Source organism: Pteropus alecto, unplaced genomic scaffold (genome assembly GCF_000325575.1).
Source record: "Pteropus alecto unplaced genomic scaffold, ASM32557v1 scaffold106, whole genome shotgun sequence".
Classification (NCBI taxonomy): domain Eukaryota; kingdom Metazoa; phylum Chordata; class Mammalia; order Chiroptera; family Pteropodidae; genus Pteropus; species Pteropus alecto.
The window spans coordinates 3,226,123-3,251,756 of NW_006442103.1; the positions used below are offsets into that span (position 1 = coordinate 3,226,123).

The 25,634-nt window shown below is 34.5% G+C and overlaps 1 protein-coding gene across 2 annotated transcripts in view; it reads right to left on the bottom strand.

The window, feature by feature from the left end:
* The window catches only part of DPYD (dihydropyrimidine dehydrogenase), a 707,946-nt gene that overhangs the window by 411,313 nt on the left and 270,999 nt on the right, over positions 1-25,634 (bottom strand). For both annotated transcript variants that reach the window (XM_006919549.3, XM_025038477.1), the window contains 2 exons: positions 10,862-10,969; positions 8,950-9,119 (listed from right to left, as the gene is read on the bottom strand). In XM_006919549.3, coding sequence (XP_006919611.2) covers positions 8,950-9,119; positions 10,862-10,969 — 278 coding nt within the window. The remainder of the gene's footprint in view (positions 1-8,949; positions 9,120-10,861; positions 10,970-25,634) is intronic.

The window sequence follows — 25,634 nt, forward strand, 5'->3', positions numbered from 1 at the left end:
CACAAGGCCAATAACACACTGGACATCATCCTGATTTGTAAATTTATTACCCAAACTCAGGCACTCTGCCACTTGCTGGCCTCACAACCAACTCTGTGTAGGAAGAACCGTTACTTCCTTCCTACAGAAGAGAAACTGAGGCTCAAAGGCACCAAAGATATGTTAAGGGATGATAAAGCTTAGCTACAATTCTGCAATGAATGAAACAAACTCCTATGCAATATTCATTATATCCAAAAACAGCAATTGTAGAAAACTTCAAAGAATGAGACTTAGTATGGTTCTTGTAGTTGAATTTCAGAATGGGGCTAATTGGAACAGGAAAGGATCTAGTCAAAGGAAACTAAAGGCCAAAGGATTGCCTGGATGAAAGATGCCCTCAGTGGGAAGAGGACATCCCAGCTTCTCAGTCTAATAACTTTAGAGGCTACTATAAAATGAAATACAAGAACCAAGTGATGGACTTGTGAACACAATATTATAAATGAGTTAATGGAGACGCCCTGAATCTAGATAAAGAGTAAGTTTAGAATAAAGGAATACTACTTCATAAATGGGTAGTAGAGGCACATTATGTCAAGATATGAAGGTGGGAAATTAAAACAGAATTTTAAAAAATTTATTTGTTAGACTGTAAACTCCTCACAAAATTTTTTGAGTACAGAAAAAATATATATCTTATTTAACTTTCTAACCCCAATATCCAGAGTGATATCAAATACTTAACAAATGATGAGCACAAACAAATGAACATTCAGACAGACGCCTGGCAAATGAGAATATACTCCAGCTAATATAAGACATGGAAGGGAATCAAGTGCATTTAAGTCCTACGGGTGCCTATCAAAGTGTGACACACACAGCAGACTTTGAATAACATTTTGTTTATCAAGATGAATGACTGATATGAAAACCCAAAGAATCCTCAAGTCAACGTAAGGACAACCAAGTAGTAGTACATATACGGAGTCAATGGCTAGTAGACATCCTTCCCAAAGCAAGTCAGCAAGCAAAGAAGACATGCTGACTGACCAGAGTCTTCAATGTCATGAGGTTTAAACCAAAAAACAAATGGTGTTCTTTTTCAGCCATCAGTTACTGCCATGAAAAAAAAAAAAAAAAGATGGACCAGAATGACCAGTGGTCTAACCTCATGCAGTGGGTCTTAATATTTTATTGTCCAAATTAATCAACCCTCTGTGCTAAGTAGTTCACAGATGTCAATGTCAGTGTTTCTTAATACTTAATGGTAATGATCAGCAACTTTGTGAGTTTGGTACATGAACACTTGTATTCATGGCACACATATTTATTTCCTTGTTTGATGGCACTTGTTCTTGTGAGGAACAACTGGTACATTAAGCAAACAAATTAATCTCCCTTGGCCTTATCTCCATCAATAATAACTCAAAGGAGTAAAGGAGATAGTATCTATAAGCTTCCATTTTTGAGGTTCAATAAATCGAATTGTTACTTTCTTTTCACATCATATGTGGAAAGTGAAAAAAAAACACTCTTCTTAGCTTTGATTTTTACCTCCATATTCATGGAAGATTTGTGGTTGATGCTGAGTGAAATAAAAATAGAGTGCTATAGCATGCAATAATGATCATCATTTTAATGATTAACTTTATGTAATGTGATGATTTGGTCTGATTAATATTGCAGGCATCATACTGTGGAAATTATGAAACAACTTAATTTGCTATAATTAAAAGCATGATGTCAACTCATTTTTAGATTGCATATAGGCAAAGTAAGCATAGGTTATAAACTATAATAAGCAGAACTTAAAACCAGCATACATTAAATTCTAATATGCCAAAGTTTGAGAAATGATATTTTTCATAAAGATTATCCACTAATAGCTACATATTTAACAAGTTATCAATTCTATATGATAACAAAGACCACAAAAATGGTATTTCAAAACAAAAATGTTTAGTAGTCTGCTTTGGTCAATGATAATCCTGGAAAATATTATCTTTTATTTCATCACTGTTAAATTATTAGATGTGCCACAAACATTCATAACAACGTGAGTCCCATTCATTCATAAATTTACCAAACATTTATGAAGTACCTATTACTTACAAAAAAATGGTGCTAGGTACTATGATTAATTAAAGAATCCCTGCTTTTAAAAATCTCTCAGAGGCAGACAAATCACTAATTATATTCAGTGTGATAACATAAAAATCCTAAGGACACATATGGGCATTTTATACAGCAGTACTGTAGGTCAAGAAAGGACAGCCTAGAAAATGTCCTATATCAACTAATCTTGAAGGATGCATAAAAATTAGTTACTGGTAAAAAAAATTATTACCGGGAAGTTCTGGTATGGAATAGATTGTCTTGTTTTGGAGAGGAAAAGTACATAGGAGAGTAAAGGAGTTTATCTCAAGAAAAAAGAAAGGGCAGTGACCTGGTTAAATCCACTTGTAAACATGCATATCAGCGTTTGCAAGTGGGCCCTTATCTTTGAAATGCTTTTGGTAAGATATACCTGTTAGTCTAGGATTACTATGGTCAACAAACCTGGAAACTATAGACTTAGGGAGCATGGCTCTCTATAAGGAGTCATATAAATTATGTAATTATTGGAGTATAATAAGCTGGAGATGTTTCATAGTTAAAACATTTTCCTTTTGTGTGAGTTCTTTATGTTATTTAGAGACCAGACATTGATCTGGTATAAAGCCCATCCTGATGCAGCAAAAGGGAACCTGGAGAACTGTGTTGGTGGTCCTGTACCACGCCTTATTTACCGGACACTTCATGTTTATTTGTATCCTTGAAATTATTTAAAAAGCTTGATGCAGATTATATCTCCAATTCATGTGAGTCTGATTTCACAGTCTAATCATCTGGTTATTCCTGTTACAGAGGAAATAAAGGGGGATAAAAACAGAGGCAGTAATTTCTGCCCATCTACTTAATCTCATCTTCCTCAATTTACTAAACAGTTCTTAATATATTCTGTACTTTTTGGTTTACACATACTCACAGTCAGTGGTGGAATGCATAACAACTTTGCTCTGCTTACTACTCTCTGAAATATATGAGAAGATTCTGCAATTATTCTTTGCTTGGGCAAAAATGTTTGCTGAAACCACAAATTCAGGTTCCTTCTTTTAGTACCTGCTATGGTGTTATGAGCTTTTGGTTTCTTCTTATGTTATGCTCTTAAAATCAAAGAATCTTGAAGAGAAAGAAATGTTTCTCCATATGAGAGTTGTACAACCTTTGGATAAAAATAATTTCCCCTTAACTATTTTATTGAGTCACTACTGAGCTATGAAAACCAGAAATGCAACGCAAGGGATTTCTTAGAGGCTTAAAATGCCTTTGCGCAGGTATCATAAAATACATCTTTTCTAACAAGTAAGAAGTATTCTTAAATACTACTCATTTATATTGATAATGTTTTCTTAAATCTAACTAGCTCTTACTACTCCTTAGGTTTGCTACAGTCAAGCTCTTCTGGTAGCTGTCGGAATATCTCACAAAATTATCTCCTGCATAACTTTGGTGCCTTCGCAGTAGCTTCTTCAATCTTGAAATGCCTCTTAATACAAATTCTGTACAAATCATAATCCTCTGTGTTTTGTGCAACCTGCCAATCCTCTCTAATTCTTACAAGTTTTGATTAATTTTTACTCTTTAAATATTGCTTAGTTATATTTCTCCCCCCTTCCCTCTTTTTCCTTAATTCTCAGCTATATTTTAAGAGGCTAAAGACCAGGACTAACTTTTATTCAATCTTTTAATGCTAGGTTGATTTTGCAATGTTATTAAATGATATTTTTTAACATTTAAATTAAAAATAAAATGACTTAAAGCTATTAGAAGTCATTTTGGGGTATATGTGTATATACAGAAATTATATATTTTCAATATTTAATGTTCATTTAAATTCTTCCTACAAGGTTTTTGGTGTCCCTAAAATATTTATTTATTCAACATTCTCCACTGATCTGCTACACTGGATCAGCACTGTTCTATATTTTGAGTTAGATACCAAGGTGAGTGAGCCAATCCACTTGAATGAGCTTGCATTTCAACCTGTAATATGAGTGTAAAAAGTAATAGCTACCCTGTGTGATCAATGCTATACTATAAGAAGCCAGTTTATAGAGATTATTTTCTAAAAATAGTCCCAGGTTCATATTTCTTGTAATTAAATAAAAAAGAAAAAGCATCAGCTACTGGTAGGAAAATGCATGTTCAGCTAGAAAGATGTAGTTAAGAAAAACTTTCACATGATCAACTGATGTTGAAAATGTGAGGGGAAGATCTACAGATCACGCCATGTACACGATCTCTATGAGGTGTGCTATGCGGTATCAGAAAGATTCAACTAAAGGGTACGTTCTTGCACATTCAGAATTGCAGTAATATGAAGAAATTTTTGAATGACAGACCAGGCAATCTGGTACTGTGATTTTTGTTATTAAAAATAATAAAGTAGCATTAATTATCAGAGCAGTTGACCTCTGAATGCTAAAATATGTGGAAACAGACATACCAAAGTTAGTCGGTGCCATTTGGATGATTGAATAGGGGCAAGCCAAGCGCACGAGGTGGAAGTACGGAGAGCCCATCTAAAATACGGCAGATTGAAAGGCATATCATGTTGTGCTGGTATTTGGGAAGCTGAATATGTGAACAATACATTCTTGAAACAGTCTTTGTGTGTGGGATTGTGGGATTAAAACAATTTTGTACCATATTCTCAGTAACCATTAATAAGAACTACAGAGTTCTTCCCCGACCTTATCCTTTACAATTATCCACTCAGGCGGGACTTGAGTCCGACCTTCATGCCTCCTTTCGGGGATTCCCGACTGCCTAAAGCGTTCTTGCAGTTCTATCGGATCTGTCAACAGCTTTAAATACCAGCATTTTGGGGGATTCTGTTATCCTGTGAAATTTAATCTCACCTATTTAAGCTTGCAGAAAGTACTGGAGGGAATTATTAACAGATTTTCCCTCATCTTCTTAGCGGGTAGTGCTGAGTGATTGGCTGCTTTCCCTAAGGACCCATGGCTGAGAGGCGTGAGTTTGTCAGTAGCATCCTATTTAGCATGTGTGTGAGGCCACAGGGGAGCCTAGGGAGACTGAAAGACATTTGGAATCAGAATTACATCAATATGCTGATGATGCCTTCGTTCCTTCATTTCATCAAACCTATATCCTGTGGCATGAATGCTTTCTTAACTAAGATGGAGAATGCCCCCAAACAGCCCACTGCTGATGGCTCTCATCAGACAGATGAAAACTACCTCGACACATTAGAGCAGGGGAACGGCAGCCTCAGCATCACCAGGGACCTTGTTAAAAATGCAAATTCTCAGGCCCACCCATACCCAGAATTAGAAACTCCAGGACAAGGGCCCAGCAAGTTGTTTCATAAGCCCTGCGGGTGATTTTGATGCAAACATTGCATTAGAGAAACAGATAGGGTTGTCACTGCAGAATCTGCTGGGTAGGGCCTCCTAGCTTTGTAGATTAAAACCTTTATGGACCCAATCACATAGTTCTTCATTACTGACCATGCAGTGCACCTGGTCTCACACAATTCCATGTTAAATGTAATCGGCCTTTGGAAAAATCCAGAGTTGTCTCTAAAGGATGAGAGAACTGTATATGTTCTGCATTTTCCTCTCTCAAAAAAGCATCTGAGAATTAGACTGCAGCCTTGGATATGAACACGCTCGCGTACCTCATGGTTAGGCCTTTTACCAACAGACAAATCATGTTATTCCCAAATTGCATCTAAGAGCCCAAGCCCATTAAACAACACACATATTTGAGGAAAACTAAATTCTCCTGTTCCTCAACCTTCGTTGACTTTAAAGAAACCAAGTGTGGTTGCAGTTTGTGTATATTAGGGGTTGAAAGCATAAAAGGAATAGGAAAAACACAAAAAAATTAGGTATGATATTAAATTCTTCATATTGGTTAAAAGTCTGTCCTAGAACATATTTTCTCAAAAACCCTATCCTGAGGTAGAAACACGCTGCTGGACCTCATCCTGTGTTTTCAATTTCATAAGTGTTACCACTGCCACTTTATGGGCCCCTTTTCCAACGTAAACATAAAGGTAATGAGGGATAAACATGGAACGAACGCTGTTAAGTCTCCAGTCCTAAGAAAACAGTAAGCACTGGCCAGTGACCTGACTCTGGAATCTATGCACATTCTGATAATTTATTATTTATTAGTCCTTCTCTCATGCTGAGGAATTTTGCCTAAAATTACCAAACGAACCCTCAAAGGCCCACTGCTGTAACACTGATCTAAGTTGGAGAATATTAGCCCTTTTAACGCTGGAAGGCTTGGATGCTGACCCCCTCCAGAAAACATTCATGCCATAACGATTCGTTGAACACTTCATCTGTGGCACCCACTGTGCTAGGCAGGGGAAGAAACAAAGTGACCAGGAGAGAAGACTATTGTCCCTGCCCTCATGGACCCCACAGTGAAGTCGTTTTAAGACCACATAAATGATTTGGTTTCTTGTAAGCTAATAATAAAGAAACATCCGCACATTTGTTCTTCTAGTTGTAATTAAGCCCCAGACCCACTAGAGTTTTACTAAGCTATTTGGCAACCACATGACCTGGGATCTCGATGACTCGTTGCTTCCTCTCATTGCTTCGGTGACCAGGGCTCAGCCCACTGAACTATGCCTGGGCTCGGCTCCTTTCCTTCCTATAACCCAATTGCATTAACGAATAGCCTACTCTTTCCACTAACCCCTGACTAGCCTCCTTGCTTCTGACACAATCTCCCTTAAAATTTAACTCAGATCTTGGTGCTTCTCTGCTCAAAATAGTACAATAGTTTCAGTTTTCACTCAGTAAAAACTACAAGCCTTATGAATGCCTACAGGACCTTACCCAGCCTGCCACATGCTGCTGTGTAGCCACAATGACTTTTTTTCTTGTTCCCAGAAGTCCCAGAGCCTTCTTGAATCAAGGGTGAATGCATCTCATCTGCCTTGATCTGAAACATTGTTTTCTCCCAGATGTCTACATTCCCTCAATGTCTTCATTTCTGTGCCCAAAAGTCATCTCATTAGATGGGCCACTCTGTTTAAAATGGCAAATCCTGACTCGTCTTCCACCATACCCTCCCTCATATATACCTTTATATACTTATGTATTAATTAACTTTTCTCCATAGTACTAACCACCTTTCAGTATACTATTTATGTGACAATTTGTTTGATTATTGTCTTCTCCCACTAGGCACAAGCTCCATGAGGTCAAGAATTTCTACCTGATTTGTTCACTCCAATGTTCAAATTGCCTGGAACAATGTCTGGTACACAACAGATGCTCAAAGAATATATATAAACTTTTATCTCTACCCTCTCAAACAATTGTCTGGTCTCATTTGTGTGTGTGTGTGTAACTGTGTATGTGTGATATGTGAGTGTATGGTGCATGTGTGTGTGAGTGGGTGGTGTGTGTGCGTGTGTGTGGTATGTGTGTGATGCATGTGTACAGTGTGTGTGGTGTGTATGTGTGGTGCATGTGTGTGACTGTGTGTGTGTGGTGAGTGTGTAGCCACCACTGGTTTCTGGCTGCCCATCCCAGTGGGAGACGACTCTAATGTGAAGTGTGAAGTGAGCCGACACTGCTGTTCAGGGCCACCTTCCCTCCCAACCCGCACGGTGAGGCTTATGCAACGAAAACTTCTCTGACACTAGAATCAGAACAAGATTTAAAATATTTAGTTCAAAATATTTCTCAAGTGCTTATTATTTGCTGAGGTCTTATGCATGGGATACAAAGATGAATAAAACTAGCTCCTATTTTCTTTCATCTTAAGCAAGTCACTTGACTCCAGTATGGCTGTTTTTCTGTTATTTGTACTATAATGAGATTGCACTGATTGATGTCTAAAACCCCAGAGAAAGCTCATATGATTATGAGACCATCTCCACCTGAATTTTGAAAAAAAAGTCTGAAAAGGTAGACTACATGGAGAAAAGCTCAGATAACAAAGTTGACATCTGAAGCTCAGCCATAAACCAGTGGGGCTTCTGATATTTTAGTGAGATTATTCTCTAATGTGGTTAATCTATATGTGACAAATTACCTGTTGACTACACTTAAAATTCTTTTCTAGTATAGACACTCCAAATATGTTCAGGCATTCTAAAGCAAATCAATTTCATAATACTGATTTGGATTAAATGAGTAATCTATCTTTCTATAAATACATTTGGTTCTTGTTCTCAGAACTAATATCCTTTGTAAGGCATTATCTTTCTCTAATAACATGGAAATTTGAGGAGTCCGTGGTACATGTACCCAGCTGATGCCTCGCCCAAGATTAGTCACCAGTCACCTGTAAGAATAAAACTATTTTATATCTGTCATTTTTAGTAAGTTAACTAATTATTAATTCTAAATTATGCATACATTACACCTCTTAAAAAATAAATAGCAATCTCTGTTCTAATGGCTTCACAGCAGAATGAATTGACATAAGTATGACCAATATATATATCTTTGAATGCATCTTACGAATTTGGCTTATGGAACATTTTGAATGTCTCTAATTACTACATTCTCCTAATATCCATACATTTTGTGAAGAGTACCTATTGTTTAAGACATAGAAGACAGCACATTCCACTGTTACTAGTTAAACACAGTGTATTTCAAAGATATCAACACTGAGAAAAAGGAGCACTCGACAAAGATAAATTTCTCTTTTTATCGAATTCAGTATTATAAAATAATTGTCTTTTACTGTGAATGTCTGAAGTGGAAAAAAAAATTATGGTTAGCACAGAAATTTTTAAACTTGCATTTCACAATTTCAAGAACATTCTAATAATTTAAACTAGAAGATTGCACATTAATAATCTCATCTTTTGAAATCTGTTGCGTTACAACCCCATATTCTCTGATGGTTCTATTTTACCTCCTCGGGGACAGCTCTTATATTAACAAAGCCTTTTCTGAAGACGATGAACACGCGGCGGGCTCCACAACGCAAAGCGGATGTTGCACAGTCGAAAGCAGTGTCTCCAGCTCCGAGAACAATCACGGCACCCCGTATCGATGGCAATGGAGAGTGACAGGCGCACATTCCTGAATGATGAAAGGAAAACCGCATTTTCAAGTAGAGAAACCATTTCTGCATGACAGCTCAAAAGATACTTGTACTCAAAGCAGTGTAAAATTGCATCTTGCAGTTTTCGAGGATGGAGTGTCACTATCAAATTATTCTGCTTCATTGAAAGACAGTTTTATTCCCATTTAAAAAATATGCTCATATATATAATCTCATAGTCAGTACCTTAACTTCTTTTTTTTCCTTTTAGAAGGATAATTGCAACACATTTTGAAGGATTTAGGTCGTAACAAATTGGAATCAATCAATTAAAACTCTCTTTGGTAAAATGGTGATGTGTATTTTTAACTTGGCATCATTAAATTTCTGTTTGTTAGAAGAAAAAAGTAGTCCTTATGATCTGGGTTAATCATTCACAACATTTCATGAAAATGCTACTTCAATATTACCTAATAAGATTCTAGTATAGAGCCCAGCTATATGTTACATTTAGTGAACTTTGAAAATCAACATGCTGAATAAGTGTTCTTTATGTAACTGGAGAATTTATGAGAACTATTTCTTTAAATAGTAAAATAAAACTGTCTCCCTTTTACCACTTTTCTTTCTTTTTTTTTTTTTTGTAAAACTGATAATGAAAAAATAACTTTCTAAGTATCCATTTCTTAAGAGCACCTATATGAAGATTTGATGTCCATATGAAAATTCGTGTAAAAAAAAGTAAAATGCAGGTGTTCTCTCAGTGTTAAGTGGCAGTGTATTATCAGATTAAATAAGACTGTTGATAAGATAAATTACTATAATTTTGAAATGGCACCATGGATAGCATAGACCTATAATTTCCATAAGTGTAATCATTTTGCTTGGAAGAGTCTGCATTCGGGATTACATAATTGGCCATCTGTAATTCTCAAATTTATGTTGTGTGTACTCTGACCTTCCTTAGAAAGGGTTGCAGGCAGAAACATCCCATTCTCCTGGAAGAAGGAAGGTGGAGGTGGGTGGTCCACATCTCCAGCTGTAAACTTCTACTGAACAATCTAATACAGAAAGTTACTATTTTTCGGGGGGTAGAGGCGGAGATGTAAGTTCTTATCTTTTCCATGTGTAATTAAATGTCAGAATAGAATTTTAGGAGACATACGTTTAAAGGACTTAGATGATCTGGTTTTGAAGAATATATGACAGCTTCTCTACACATGAAGACGATGACTCTAGTCCAGGCAAAACACAGTACAGGTTTGGCTTCAGGCTGCTGTTCCTGGGTCTATGAAGTGATATTACAGAGACTACGTACCTGGGCATCTACCAAATTATTTTATTTTAATTTTATAAATTTGCTGTTCCAGGAGAGACTAAATCTTTCTGTCTGCTTGGACACAAATTATGTAAGCTATGTCCACTTTTAAGATAAAAAAATTAAATAAAACAGTTCTCAGACTGAAGTTCTAGCCATTTCTCTTAAGAAAATCTTCTGATGTTTGTTTACAACTCTCTTACTTTGAAGCAATTTTCATGATACAGTTTAGACCTGTATATAATACAGTGAAAAATCCTTAGGATGATGTTTGATTGGAAGAATAAACAAATAGGCTGTTCTGGCAAACTGTTGCATAAGGCTTTTTCTTCTTCTTTATATTATTGTTGCAAAAGGATCAATTTCAAATCTGAACAGCATCTTGCTAAGCCTGGATTCAATATAAATGTGTAATATGTACAACAACATAGGAAACATTAAGAATAAAACAGCGTATTATACCTGCTTTACTGCCTTTGGCTACAAGTGGCAAAAAGTCTTTGGATGTATAAAATCCCTGGTCCTGTGTCAGGCCCTGGAAGATGTCGTCTTTATTGGGTTCTGGCAAACCTAAGTAATAAAAATTTATAAAATATTGTTAGCAGGGAGAGGAATGTTTCCAAATGGATATTTTTTTAAAAAAAAGTAGAAAGCTGCAATCATTAAACTAATGTGGTCCTTAGAGGAAAGAAAAAATCTATAAGAAAATCAACATGAAATAATGTACATAATCTAATGTACAGACCTCAGAGTATACTTTTAATATCTAACTAAGCACACATGATAAATCACACTTTCATGTACACATATATGTATATGGAAACATAGACACACAAATACATATAGAATTAAGGGAGAAAATCATGTTATATTCTTTCCTCATGTCATATATAAAAATAAGTTTCTGATGTATTAAGATGATAAATATAAAAAGTTCATTGTAAAAAGATATATATATATATATGTATATGTATGCATGTATTTATCTAGTTCCTGAATGTGGAAGATCCTAAAAAATATTCAATGGAAAAAATGTATATTAGCACAAAAATTCAGCTACTTCTACATTTCGAAAATATTATCAATAAATTAAAAGGCAAATGATTCACCAGAATATTTTAACAAACAAAATGTCTTTACGATATCAAAAATTTTCTCAATTTCAATAAGGAAGATTAGCTTTTCAATAGAAGCATAAACAAAGCATAACAAAAAATGAGATTAAAAAATATAAATAGCTTATAAGCACCAAAAATCTTAACTACATTAGTCATTTAAGAAGTGCAATCGGCTATGATTTATCCTCTACTAATAAATAAAGGATTTAAGAAAAACAGACTACGTGGCAAGGGTAGATATGGGGTTTGTTATACACCTTCAGGAGACACACATGCTAGTGCTCAGTTTCTAGAAAACAGTTTTGACTCTATCCTAAGGAAACATTATAAAGATTTAATGTGCAAAAATGGTTAATAATTTTTTTTAAATAGAGACAAAAAAGAAGAAAGAATACCAAAATGCCAAAGAATGAATACATTAGTCTTACTTTAAAAAAGAAAAAAGAACAGAACAAAATCAAAATATAGTGCTAAATGAACTGGCAGAATACAAAACTGTATGTAGTATGAGTCAAGTTTTGTAAAAAAGAATCTATAAATTATATAATCTGAAAGGTAATTGCTTCTGGTTGTGGGGTGATATGCTTTTTATTATTATTATTATTTCCTTTTTTCCAAATATTCTATAACATGTACGTATTAACTCCATAATTACTGAAATTTTGAAAAGAAAATGAATAGCAGACTACATTTTTTTTCAAAGTATAAATAAAGCAAATCCGATAGCAATCACCTCACCACAGGAAAGTGGAGAATTAATTCATCTCAATTCTATAAGGACTGGAGGATATTTGTAGTTTGATTTTTATTTACTGTCCAAAACTCATTCTACCAATGGGTCGTTCTAGAGAGGTGGGAGTTTATTTTATATTTAAATGAAGGGTTATGGGTAGTTGCCAATGGACACATAGAGTAATAAGCATGTGTCCCAAGGATGACTTATCCTGTGAGATAAGGTAGGTACCATATCTGATCTGAAACCTGAAGATGCTCGTGGATTGAGTGTGTAACCAGCCATAAACCATTGCCATCCCTTCAAATTAAATCAAATATTTTCTTCCTGGTCCAGCACCCTCTCAATCCCCTCCCCCAGAAGGTTTGATCTTAGCTTATAGATTGTTTAAAACCATTTATTTTTTAAATTATTTTAATTATCCAAGATTAGGCAAGTCATTTGACTTGTCTTTGCCTTGGCTTCTGTATAGATGAAATGGGGATGAGAATATTTCTTCATTTTCTGACATGGAAAGATTTTTTTAGGTGTATTTGTAACAAAGAAACTATTACATAAATGTGTACTCATTTATGTAATTTTTTTTAGAAAGCCTCCAGTAGAGGGTGGTTGGTTACTGGTACATAAAAAGGTACTTGAAGACTCTAATGACAAAACATTTTTTCTTGAAAGCTATTTAAAAAATAACTATAGTTTAAGTTGCACTTGATTAGTCAAACCAACATATACATATGCTACATAGTAAGATTTAAATAAGGAATTATCTCTCCTCTCATATTACTATACTATAGAGATAGTATATATATACTGTAGCCCTTCATTTTCCTGTTAAAAACCACAAACAACAAGAAAAACAACATGAAGTGCTATGCAATTTCAAGGTGATATGATAAACGAAAGCCGTTAAGGCAATCAAAAACAAGACACAGAGAAGGTAAGTGGTGGATAAGAGTTCCACAGTCACTGGCAATAAAGTCTGAAATTATTCCTTTACTAACTCCTACTCTAATCTTTTCCACTACTTGCCGTGGTTAAAGCAGAGAGGGAGCTATACATCTGCGATGATTTTTTGTAGACCCACTGTTAAAATAACTTCTCTGAAGAAATGCAAGGCATTTTTACTGAACACACCACCAGATCCACAGAGATGACTTTTCCTCTCTTGCAAGGATTATTTCACAAGAAAAAAAAGCTTTGGTAAAATTTAAACTTCATTTTTTCACTTGATCAAGACACTGACAAGGACAAGTGAGCTTCCTTTGCTTCACCCCATTCTGCATTTATCACTAAAATGAATTTAATGTTTACTAGGTCAGATTCTCCCTGTAAATGTTCAAGAGGGCACTGATTAGCTGTTCTGGCCTATGAGTGTTGGCTTAAGTAACTGGACAGAATCATTATGCCTGGGTTATCCTTGCAGGCTACTTAACCACATGCCGGGTCATGGACAGTTTTAAATTTCCAAAGTCAATGGAGCCCTTCTCCCCTCACCTAGTGACAGGTCATCCCACACCCTTGGGCGGTGCATCTGAAGCTGTCCTCACAGACTCTTTGGTAGTCTGGCCCAGGTGGCAGAAGTGCCCTATTTTCTGCTAACCATGATGGCTGAGGGGTGATTGCAAGCAAGGTCACTATCATCAGATAGACTTCAGTGTGAGTCTTCCTCTTCCATTTATCTGGTCTGTGATCTGTGTAAGTTCTGTGATGGTTAGTTTTATGCATACTCGGCTAGGCTATAGTGTCAAAAAATTATCTGATCAAACACTAATCTAGGTATTGCTGTGAGGGCATTTTATAGATGTAGTTAACAACTACAACCAGTTTATTTTAAGTAAAGGAGATTACCTTGACACCCGGGTAGGCCTCATCCAATTAGGCCAAAGGCCTTAGGAATGAAACTGAGGTTTCCCTGAGAAAGAAGAAATTCTCTTTGTCTGCTGGCCTGGCAGATTTCAAATTTGCCAGCTCTCACAACTGCCTAAGCCAATTCTATGATATATATATCAAGAGATTAAGAAACTATTTTAAGTTTCTCCAGAGTAACAAACCATTAAAAGATCTATCTATCATCTATCATCTAGCTATCTATCATCTATCTATCAATCTATCTACCTATCATCTATCTATCTATCTATCATCTATCTATCTATCTATCTATCTATCTATCTATCTATCTATCTATCTATCATCATCATCTATCTATCCACTTAATAAACATAAGCTATTCAAATAGGTTTATTTATTCTGTAGTTTATCAATTTTTTCAAATTTCACATCCTATGTCAAAGAAAGAATAAAGCTTAAATCAAAGTAAAGTATTAAATCTTAGCAAATTTAAACAAAGTGCTACAAAAAAGAAAACAATTGTATGTAAAATATGATATATAATGAAACTTGCAAATACCCATGTATCAAAGAAAGATTTCTCTGAGAGTAGGTGGCATATTAATAAATATGGTATGTGTCTGTACCAGGATGATTTCAAAATGACACTAAAATGACTTTTTAATTCACCTTTCAGTGAGAAGAGGGAGGTTTACGAATAAAGAGGAGTTGACAAGATTTGACAAACAAAGCAGCTCGTATATGTACAGTGTTTTTTATTTTTCAAAAAATCTGGATAGCTTTCTGTTCCCCTAGAATAGTTACTGACATTTTTGGTGTTTTAGTATATTTTTATACAAAGGAATATCTCCTTAAGAACTACTGAAAAATTATCATTTTCAAGTTATCCAAAAGGAAAAGAAATAAAGTTTGCTTAAGTTACAGAAAATCTAATTTAACGTTTATTGATTACTTTTAGGCACTGTTCTAAATGCCTGGCATATAGATGATTTTTATATATTAACTAATTTAATTCTCAAAACGATTCTATAAGACAACTCATATTATCACTGGCATTTTAGATATGAGTAAACTGAGGCACATAGAGAGTAAGAAACTGCTGAAGATCACAGAACAAGTGTGTGCAGTTTCAATTTCTAACCTGGATAGTACAGATATAGACTATACGCTTTAACTTCAAAATTGCTGCCTTTTTTATGTATTAGGTTATAATTAAGCCTTGTTATAATGTGATGCTACACAACAAGTGATATCCAAATTAATCATAGGTGTTTAGTTTTGCTGTGGCCAGAAAAATACTGGCTGCTTCTCTAGGCTGAATCTTTTTTGTGATTATTTTCTCTAGTAAAATTCATTTCTGAAATGTTTTCCTTCTTAAGTGCACTCCCCTTGGTTATCTGCTCATTATTTTTCAATATTTGATAGTCTTTGGAATATGTATCTCTGCTTAGTTTTCAAAGCAACTCCCTCTGGAATAACTATCGAATAAATAACAGCAGTGTATGTGGTAAATTCTTTGTGTTCATATTAAGTTGTGCACACTCCAATTAACAAAATATTAACTATTCTGTTTTACATTATTGTCTAGTAAGTAAGAGTAGAAATAAGCTTTTAAGGCTGAGTCTTCGTAGCTATGGTAGGACATGTTTAAGAATTTCTCAGACTTCATAATGTCTGCCTGTGTTACTTTACTGGGTCACTTATTCCATATTAATTGAGTTGAGCAAGGATTTGAGTGATACTGCTCGTTCTTGAAGGTGTCCACTTGAATCACAGCTAAACCATCATGGGAAAGACAGTGATCAGATAGACCTGTCACTGGAGACAGCCTCACAAATCCCAACGAAGTGGAGAGGACAGCGCACAACACTGAGACTGCCTCGAGTCTCTGGCAAAAGACTGACTTACGGAAGGGGGCAATGCTCTAGTGTACTGAACTCTCTCCGCAGGTACATCAATTCTTGTTATTTCATACAAGTGCTTTTTTCATAAGAAGATTTTAGTAGAAATCTTTGTAATCTCACTGATGTCACTAGTCTTCAAGTTTACTGGCTGAGCACAGCAAAATGTAGCTGATGGTGAATGTAAGGTTTTCACTTTTCCAAGAGCTTTTGTATCTTGGATCTTGCTTTCTTCTCAAAGAGGAAAGTGTGTTGTGTTTCTCAGTCGTCATTTTCTAAGCCTGGTTTGGAGGCTGGTTCTGCACAAGGTAAAATGTTAACGAGTGCAAACTGGAGATAGATTCATTAAACAAACTCCCGTGAAGGGACACCAAGCGATCTACCTCAGCTATCCACTCACATCTTTGTAAAGAAATGTCCCGGTGTGACCACTGTTTTTCTTAATTTTTATTTATTAAATCTTTTTATAATATCTTCATTCAAAATGACTTATTTCTACAACTATTCATAAACAGAGTCTATTGAATAAGAAGTCAGATTTCCTGCATTAAAATTCCAGTTCTATCACTTACTAGGTACAATGACCTTGGGCAAGTAAATTATTCTCTCTGAGCAGCAGTCTCATCATAGTATTGTTCAGAGAATAAAATGAAAACAATGTATGTAAAACTCTCTGCCTAGGTGTGAAATAAATATTTTCTTTTGTTTGCCTTCTTTCCTTAAAAGCCCTTGTTTGAATTCAATGAAATGACATACCTAGAGAGACATAAATTAAATGTCCATCTACTTCATGATATACACAATTAATATTATTACACATTTAAGTGTTCAGTGTTGGACAGACTGGTATCACAGTCCACAATACTTAGCAATTCTGTCTTAAATGTCTAACTTCACTCATTCTATACAGTACAATGGCCTCAAACCACACGCCCTTCAAGACCAGGAAAGCAGCACGATTAAGACCTTCAAATGTTTAAAGTGTCCTTTAAATTGGAGTAGAGAGAGTAACATCATGCCTCAGAGAACACTGACCTAGCTGTCTGGATAACTGGGTTCTAGTCTCTTTTCCCTCCCTACCTAGCTGTCCTGGGGTAAAATTACTTAATACTGTGGATCTCAAATTTCTTGATTTTGGAATGAAGATAGCCCTGTCTAATGTATGGAGTTGCATTGAAAATTAGAAAGAAAGTGCACATATAAACAATTTAGTAAATCTAAGACAACATCCAAATGTAAGTCGTTTTTACTCTCTTGGACAAAATACAAAAACTATGGAAAATAAAGATTCACATGACAAAAAGATTAATAGTAAATAAAAACAAAAGATCACAATTAATGATAAAAAGCCATTTAAATAGGTGTATATAAAATGTATAAATGTAGGTATAAAATAATAAATATATGTATCCATTAATATATTTGTTTAATATCTATTAAATAGGTAAACTTTTCCTACATCAAGCCTAAACAGTTGGGATTACAATATAGAAGTAAAATACTTCTTTCAAGGGCCTAAACATTCCACAGTTCCACAATGGATTACAAAGTTTTCATTTGTCACTTAAAGATCACTATATGACTCAAAGGATTTATATTTTCTTTCCAAAAGACGACAGTGCCCTATGGGTTATCATTCTAGGATCTATATATTGATTAGAAAGGAACAGATCAATGATGGCCTATTATGATTCTTTTCTCAATAAAACTCCTCATCTTTTCCCAGACGTCCCACTGTAAATTTGTTTAGTTCTGAGTGTTCAGACTGAATTCAGAAAGAATAGTGACTTGATGTAACACACATGAAATCAGATCACCATGCATCACAATAGTATTCATTTCATTGATTTTTCAAATCCCCATTAAACATCTGTTTCATATAACTGCTGTCTAGTCTCTCTCTCTCAATGTGACCACATGCATTAATGATGTGTATCACACAATTGGTTAAAAGATAACAATATGAAGACTTTCTAAAAAAAATGATATGAATAAAGTCACCATCTCAAATGTATTACACAATTCATGATATACACAAAATGTATTTTTCTGTACAGAAAATGTATTTTTCTGTACAGAAACACATAAAAGTAATGTCCAAAACCAAGAGAAGTACTGAACACTAGTACGATTTTGAAAATCTGATAGATGCTGAACTAAGGTCCTCTTTTTGTATTTAATTTATAAAACTGAAATTTAAAAAGCATTGGTGAAGAGAATAACCAAAGACAATAATTCCTACAAAGTTAAATTAAAAATGTATTTCAGTTCACTTTTATGACTTCATGTATAAAATATGCACAAGCTCTATCATACCAATAATTAGGTGAGTTCATATAACTTCATGTTAGAACTTTATACTAGGCCCCAATTTAGAACACTGTACAGGTGAGAAACAATGTAAACATATTAAGAAAACAGTCTATTAACAAGTACAATACATATGAAATAAATTGTATCTAAGTACTTAAAATACTTCTAGAGGATTTCTTATCTGTAATGAAATATTCAGCAATTTCATATAACAAAATGAAAGTATGATTCATTATGTATTTTTACTTCCTTTCTACATTTGGAAAAATACACGGATTTTATTTTAGTAAAACAATGCCCAAGAAATCCAAGGTGGACAAAATAACTTTGAGTGCATTTTACTTTCCTGACAAATAATTTCTATACTCAAGATCAATTTTATCTATTGTTCTTTCTACATAAAGGGACATATGAAACAACCAAAACAAAACAAAACAAAAAGGTAAAGTTTTTTATACTTTTAGTACTATTCCAATTTTCTAATAATTAGCAGGTTATTTTAATAATTAAAATTTAATTTTAAGATCAACATAAGATCTTGTTAAAATCTCTCTTCTAGAAAAGATATAATAATGTAATTTCCTATTACTGTCACAAAATCTACCTATCCCTTTGATTTTTGGTATTATTTATTAAAATAAAGTGTGCTTTACCTCTTGGGCCTTTTCCTTTTTTCTTTATTTCCCTCTCTTCTGTTTTTCATTTTCATTTGGTTTTGGCTATAAAACAATTTCTTTAAATTTTAATCTCCACATTGTGAAGCAAAGAAACAAACAACATGCCTCAGGCAAAGGTTTTTTCCTTAATGACTGGAATTCTTGGATGGTGTTAGGAAATTACTATTTAGCACTATGTAAGTATACTATATTCCAAAGTAAAGAAATCATTAATAATAAAATACTAAAAAGGAACAGTTATATTACAAAATAAATCTACCAGGCTTACAAAGAAAACAAATTTGCAACAGCCACCTGCTGTGGAGATGAGGCAGTAATCTCAACAGCAGGAAATAAAAGGGAAGAGAAGAGAAAAATACAAAAGCACAGACATTAAAAAAGTAATTAAAACACTTATCTCCATTGACATACATAAGGAAAAAAACCCTCAACCAACCACCTAAAAACATACTCTATTGAACTGCACAGCAAGAAACAGCATTAAAACTGCCACCATAAACACACATTCTGTAGAAGGGAGAAGACCCCTTTAAAAATGTAATCTCAAAAGTATTACTAATGTGTTAATCACCAGCAAATGTACCACACATTCATTGTATTGTATTAGTTACTTTCTCAAAGGTATTTTTTTAAATTGTACTTTTACATTTTTTATTCAAATAAATTCTTAAATACAGGCACTGGTAATCTCTTTATTTTAATTGTTCTAGTGAATTTTACAACAATACTGTGAGGCTAAAGTATTCTGCATATCAAAATTTTATGTAATCATTTTTAACATAACACACACTTAGATAATGCAGTTAAACTGTTTCCTTTAAAGCCAAGCTAATCTTAGCTACAGTACTGGAATAAAATAAGGTGAAATGAAATGCAAGAGTTAGGGTCATGGATTAAAACTGAAATGAAAGCTAAGAATCATTTTGAATTACCCATGTAAGCTTTGGCCTTCAGAGCTCTGCAAAGTGAAACAATGCAAGCCTGAGGAAGCAAGTAGCAGGCTTTAAAATAAAAACCATGCACCAAACGTGCTTGGTGACTCTTAGCTGCTGCAATGTTTTCTGCATCCATGTGATCCTTACCAGGCATGTCTGTGAAATGACGCTGAACTGCTGGGTTCAGAATCAGAAAACCTTTAATGGACTCTGAATCTGTTACTTATTAGCTATAAATTCATGCCCAAGTCATTAAACATTAAACCTGTTACCTCATCTTTAAAAATAGAAGAGTTACAAAAAGGTATCTCTTTATAGAACTGTTATTAGGATAAGTAACCATAATATAGTTCTGTACTGTTGTAACTATTTTACAGGTAGAGAAACAAATTCACAATCATAGATATTGGTTATGCTATCATATTTCTTTTGTCTTGTGATATATTCACAGCTGAGAGTAATTTTGTTTTAATTATGCATTTTCTTGAACACAATGCAATATGCATGTGACATATTACTAAATTGTATAATAATTGTATATAATTTTACTAATCAATGTCACACCAATAAATTTAATTTAAAAATTTAAATAAATAAATAAATATGCATTTTCTTATACTCGAACAATACATTTCTATGCACACTTATCTTACTATAAATTGCTACTATAATTTTATAAATTTTACAAGGAAATACTTAATAATAATTTTTTTCAAGAAATATGTATTACATAAGAAAAATATTAAACTATTTCCATGCTTAAAAATACTTGGAATGTATTTAGTATTACTGATTTGTTGTAGGACTTTTGAGATTAGGATACTTTTCTAGGAATTCAAGAAGTTCCATAAAGTAACCACTTTCCAAAACACATTCTTCATGGATAGACATGGTCAGCAATTTCAGAAACATGTGGTTGACCTTCTTGAACCTGTTTGTTCAACCACAAAATAGGTAGATTATCTAGAACCTTGCCTAGGTTTTTCAAGGAATCTAAGACAAAAAATATATGCATTTGTATATGTACGCATTTTTGTGTATGTGTGCAGAGGGTCCACATTTTACATTTTCTAAGGAGCCTGCTATTCCTGCATCGTTAAAGAATCACATACACCTAGATTAAATCAATTATTCTGTAGCATTTATCTAAATCCCATTCCAAGTTCAGAGAGTGTGGTCATAAATGCCAAAATGCAATATAATTATCCACACCTGACAATCACAACACATCATGAATGAACACCAGTTTATATAAGAATTTGTAAGTGTATTAGTTCTGGTGTAAGAGAAAGTAATGGTTTTGACAACAGACATAACTTATGTTCATATCACTATTCCACTATGTATTAGCTGTGTAACCTTGAATAATCAGTTATTTAAATTTTAAGTCTCAATTTTCTTATCTATAAAACCTGCCTTGCAGGGAGATTGAGATAATATATCTCAATAATATGATAATTGCTTAGCACAGTGACTGGCGTATGGCAAATGCTAACAAATGAATTGGCTTTTATGTATTTTAAACTTTTAAAATCCTATAATTTTCATACTTGTACCTTCCTTTATAATGACACAATTTTAGAGTGAAACACCATAAGAACAACCATAGCAATAACAAAACTACAAATAATTTTTAAAAAATTAGTGCCGCTTGAAATTTCCTTAAATTAATCATAGAAAACTTGGCAGGTTCAACATATATTCATTACAACTCTAGCTCTGAAATTTTGTTATATAAAAAAGCCAAATAAAAACACAGTCTATTATGGTAAACTTTAGATTTGGATACCACCTGTGATTTTTAAATTATGATTAAGATCAGTGGGAAACAGAAATCATAGATGTTTAATTTATTTAAGCACTTATTCATTAATATTTATTGAGTGCCTACTAAGTGCTAGCTAACATGTTAGGAGCTGGGATACATAGATAAATAGCTTTCAATCTCGTGCGAGAAGGACATGTAATCAGAAACAGAATAAGGCAAGATAAGTGATGTGAAGGAGGGATGCACAAGTAAGTGCACAGGAGCACTTACAAAAAGCACACTTCACCTGAACTGGAGACAGGGATGCTCAAGCTGAGTCTTGACAATTGAATGTTTCCAGTGGCAGAGAAAAAGGAAGAATGAGCAACATATAAAAAGGTGTGAAGAAGTAAGAGTTCATTCTGACTGGAACTAGGGTGTGGTCAGGGGACAGAAAATAGGAAAATTTGAAATTTGACAGATAGGTCGGTCTCAGACCATAATGGGCATGCAAGTCACACCAAAGTGTGGATTTTACGTTGAGGAGACGCTGCAAGGAAATAAATAATCAGTTTTGTATATTAACAAGGACAAATTGGTAGCAGTGGATAGAACTGATTAGCAGGCAGCGAGAATGAAGGAAGTAAATCATGTAAGGGGACGCTGCATAAATTCAGATAAGACAGGAACACTTACCGTGTACTGCTCAACCTGGATTCCTAACGTTGCACTGCAGGGAATGTCTACAGCCTCAGCATAAACACAGTTTGCCCTTCTGGGGAAACGCTTTCACTCAAAGATAAGTAATTTAAGTTATGACATTTACATGAAGACATGTATGAAGATATCGAGGAATGAAATGCAAATTTTGAATAAAATTTTAATACTTCTAAGAAATTCTGTATATGGCATTTGAAACCATGCCTCTCGATTCCCTGGAGGTATGTCTTCACTCTCCTCCCCTATTATAGTAACTTTAATGAAGAAACAAGGGACTTATTAAGATACTAGGAGTGGGGATACAGGAGAATTAAAACATACTCTTAGATATTTAGGATTTAATTTCATAGGATTTGGTACTTAGTAGTGGGGAGCAGAAGAAAAGGCAGGGCCAGAGCTGAGTCTCCACCCTCAGTTTTGGTGGGCTCCTCAATGCTGGTGTGCTTGGCTGTGGTCCAGGATAGTGGAGGAGGAGATCTTAAGGGAAAGTGTTGTGGGACACCCAAGAGAGTTGTCCTATAGGTAATAAACAGGTAAAAATTCAAATCTGAAGCTAATGAGAGAAATCTGGTTGGGACAAATATTTGAAAATTATCAGCAAAGAGATGGCACTGGAAGCCTTGGATGCTAAGGGCATAGTCCCAGAGAGAGCATGTATGGCAAACAGAAAGGAAGGCCAAGGGTGGGGCAGGGGATGACATTTCAACATTTAAAGGAGGAAAGAGGAAGAAGAACCCCAATGAGCATCAGGGAGAGATTTGTCAGGTTGGAGAGGAAGGAGAAAGTGCTTTGCTGGAAGCCAAGAGGAGAGAGATATGACTTCAGACTTTCTTGTCTCCAGAAGAAAAGGAGAAACAAAAATTTGAAAATATATATCCAGTGTATAAAAAGGTTTACTATAAAGCACCAAGAACCAAATGTTAAAAGAGTATTTTTGATTTTAGGACTCATTCTTCTTGAATTTTAAGTACAAGACAAGGCCACAGACCTACAATTAATTATGGAAATAACTAAAGGAGATAGAGAGAATACAAAACAGAACAAAAACAACAAAATAGAAATAATGCTTTTTAAGTATAAGAATTAATTTAAATAAGGCAAATCAGAAGAGGAAATAGGGTAAGCCCGTAGTGACACACATACGGCAAGGCATCCTTGTGGTAATGCCAGCTGAAATATGGAAGGAAAGGTTTTGCCTGAGGAGGAATATATCACATGCCTACCCAGGAGTCAGCATTAGGGGACGATATATTCATGCTAGACTGCTTTCTTAAGAAGAAAGAAAGAGCCAACAATGACAACTCTACGTTAATAGAATTCTGAGGGGACACTACAAGGTGGATATAGCTTAGCTTGTTTCATGTTTGATTAAAACAGCCTTCAGAAGGGCTTCCCTCATGCTCAGAGAAATTCATCAGAACTGAAGCGTTGACTTAGCGAGGTATCTCTACTCCTCTACCGGGTTCAGAAACCCCATAAAAGGGCACAGTCGTGTGCGGTTCACCTTGCAACGAATTTTCTGACCTCTGAAAGCAAAACGAAATAAAGGCTCCCAGACAAGTGAAAAGCATGGCCAAGGGAGCAACACCTCAGCTTGCTCTCAGCTCCCTCACCTGCCAACCGTATGGTGTGTAACAAATTAGCCTCCCTCCCTGTGCCTTAGTGTCCCCTTCTGTAAAATGAAGCTTTCAGCACTCTCTCCCTGAGCTGTTTCAAGAACCCGAATCATGGTGCATTATACAGACATGAGAGATTTAATTAATAATAATTGAAAGTAGTTTCATTATAATTAGAGCCCATTACATAGGCAATCTTGTCGTCTCTTTTCCTACTACTAGGTGAAGAAACTACAGTAACAGTGGATGGTACATTAATCAGGGAGATAAAATTGAAATTCTGGGTTGCCCTTTGAGAATTATTTAAAATCCCTATGAGCTATACAAGAGACACAAGCAAAAATTAAATTATATTCAAAAGCACCTGAGCCACTCTACCCACAGTCTATAGAGCACATATCTCAACAGTATCAATAAAAAGCTCACACTTTTAAAAGCCAACGTAATATAATGAATTGTATACCAAAACCTTTGCTTTAATAAACTGAGCAGTCAATGCTTTGATACTTTTGTTTTCAGTTTCTGAATAGGTGATTTATTCTGATATGAGATTTTAGGTCCATTTCTTATCACTGTAAATATTTTCATATTTTTAAAAAAGTAATATTCTGATGCTAAGCTGTTTGAGTTCTGCTTCTGAGAGCATGGTGTATGAGAGTCAACATCAGCAATTTAATCTAGTCCGGTAAGTTTTAAATTATAGCCACAACTGACTCCTTTGTAATCCCAACTTGCTGTCTTGCCGTGTAGTCTGTAGATTACAAAGAAGAGAAAGGATGCAGTTCAGACCTTTTCATCACCAGCTGTCTTAAATACAGGCTCGATTTCATGTAAGCTCAGTAATTTTATTATATTATTTATTATTGTATTATTATTACATTTAAGAGTACGTTTGTAGTGTTTTAGTACTTAAAATATTTCTTGTATATTTGAGCTCTACAACAACTCTGAGTGCCAGATATCTTCATGACCATTTACAGATGTGCAAACTGAAGTTCAAAGAAGTAAAATATGCTTTCTAGAATCTCAGAGCCAATTACTGCCAAACCAGATTTAATTCAACAAAAACTCAAATACAGTGTTTCTTCCACTATGACATAAAATAAATATTTAGGATAGAATGTAATCTTTATTATTAGTGAATTATTAGTCTTTGAAAACTTAGCATACAATGATCTGTGGTGCCTTAAGTTTGCTAACTGTGAATACAGTAGTTTTATTCACAACAAGAAAAAAAAAACATACTTTAAAAATTAGTAGGTAATTATTCACATATCATCCACCTACGCTACATTTTCAAATCGTTTTAAGTAAAGTATGCCTACTTAAATTTAAATGACGTCTTGTAAAAGGACCTTCTAGTACTACTCATGTGTTGAAAGCCCAGATCTACAATGACAAACTTATCAATTCATTTTGATGAAAGGGTAATAATTAAAGTGTTATTTTTCTGCTTTCATTGCAAGTCATTTGACCTATGTTAAATCAACTATCAAATTTTCATTCATTGTTTCTACATGAAGGATTTTGCCAGCTCAAAAAAGTATAAATCTTCATTTGTCAAATTGAAACTATACCTTCTCAGCTGCTATCAGGGCTCATAGCTTTATCCTTTTAAACAGCAAAATGT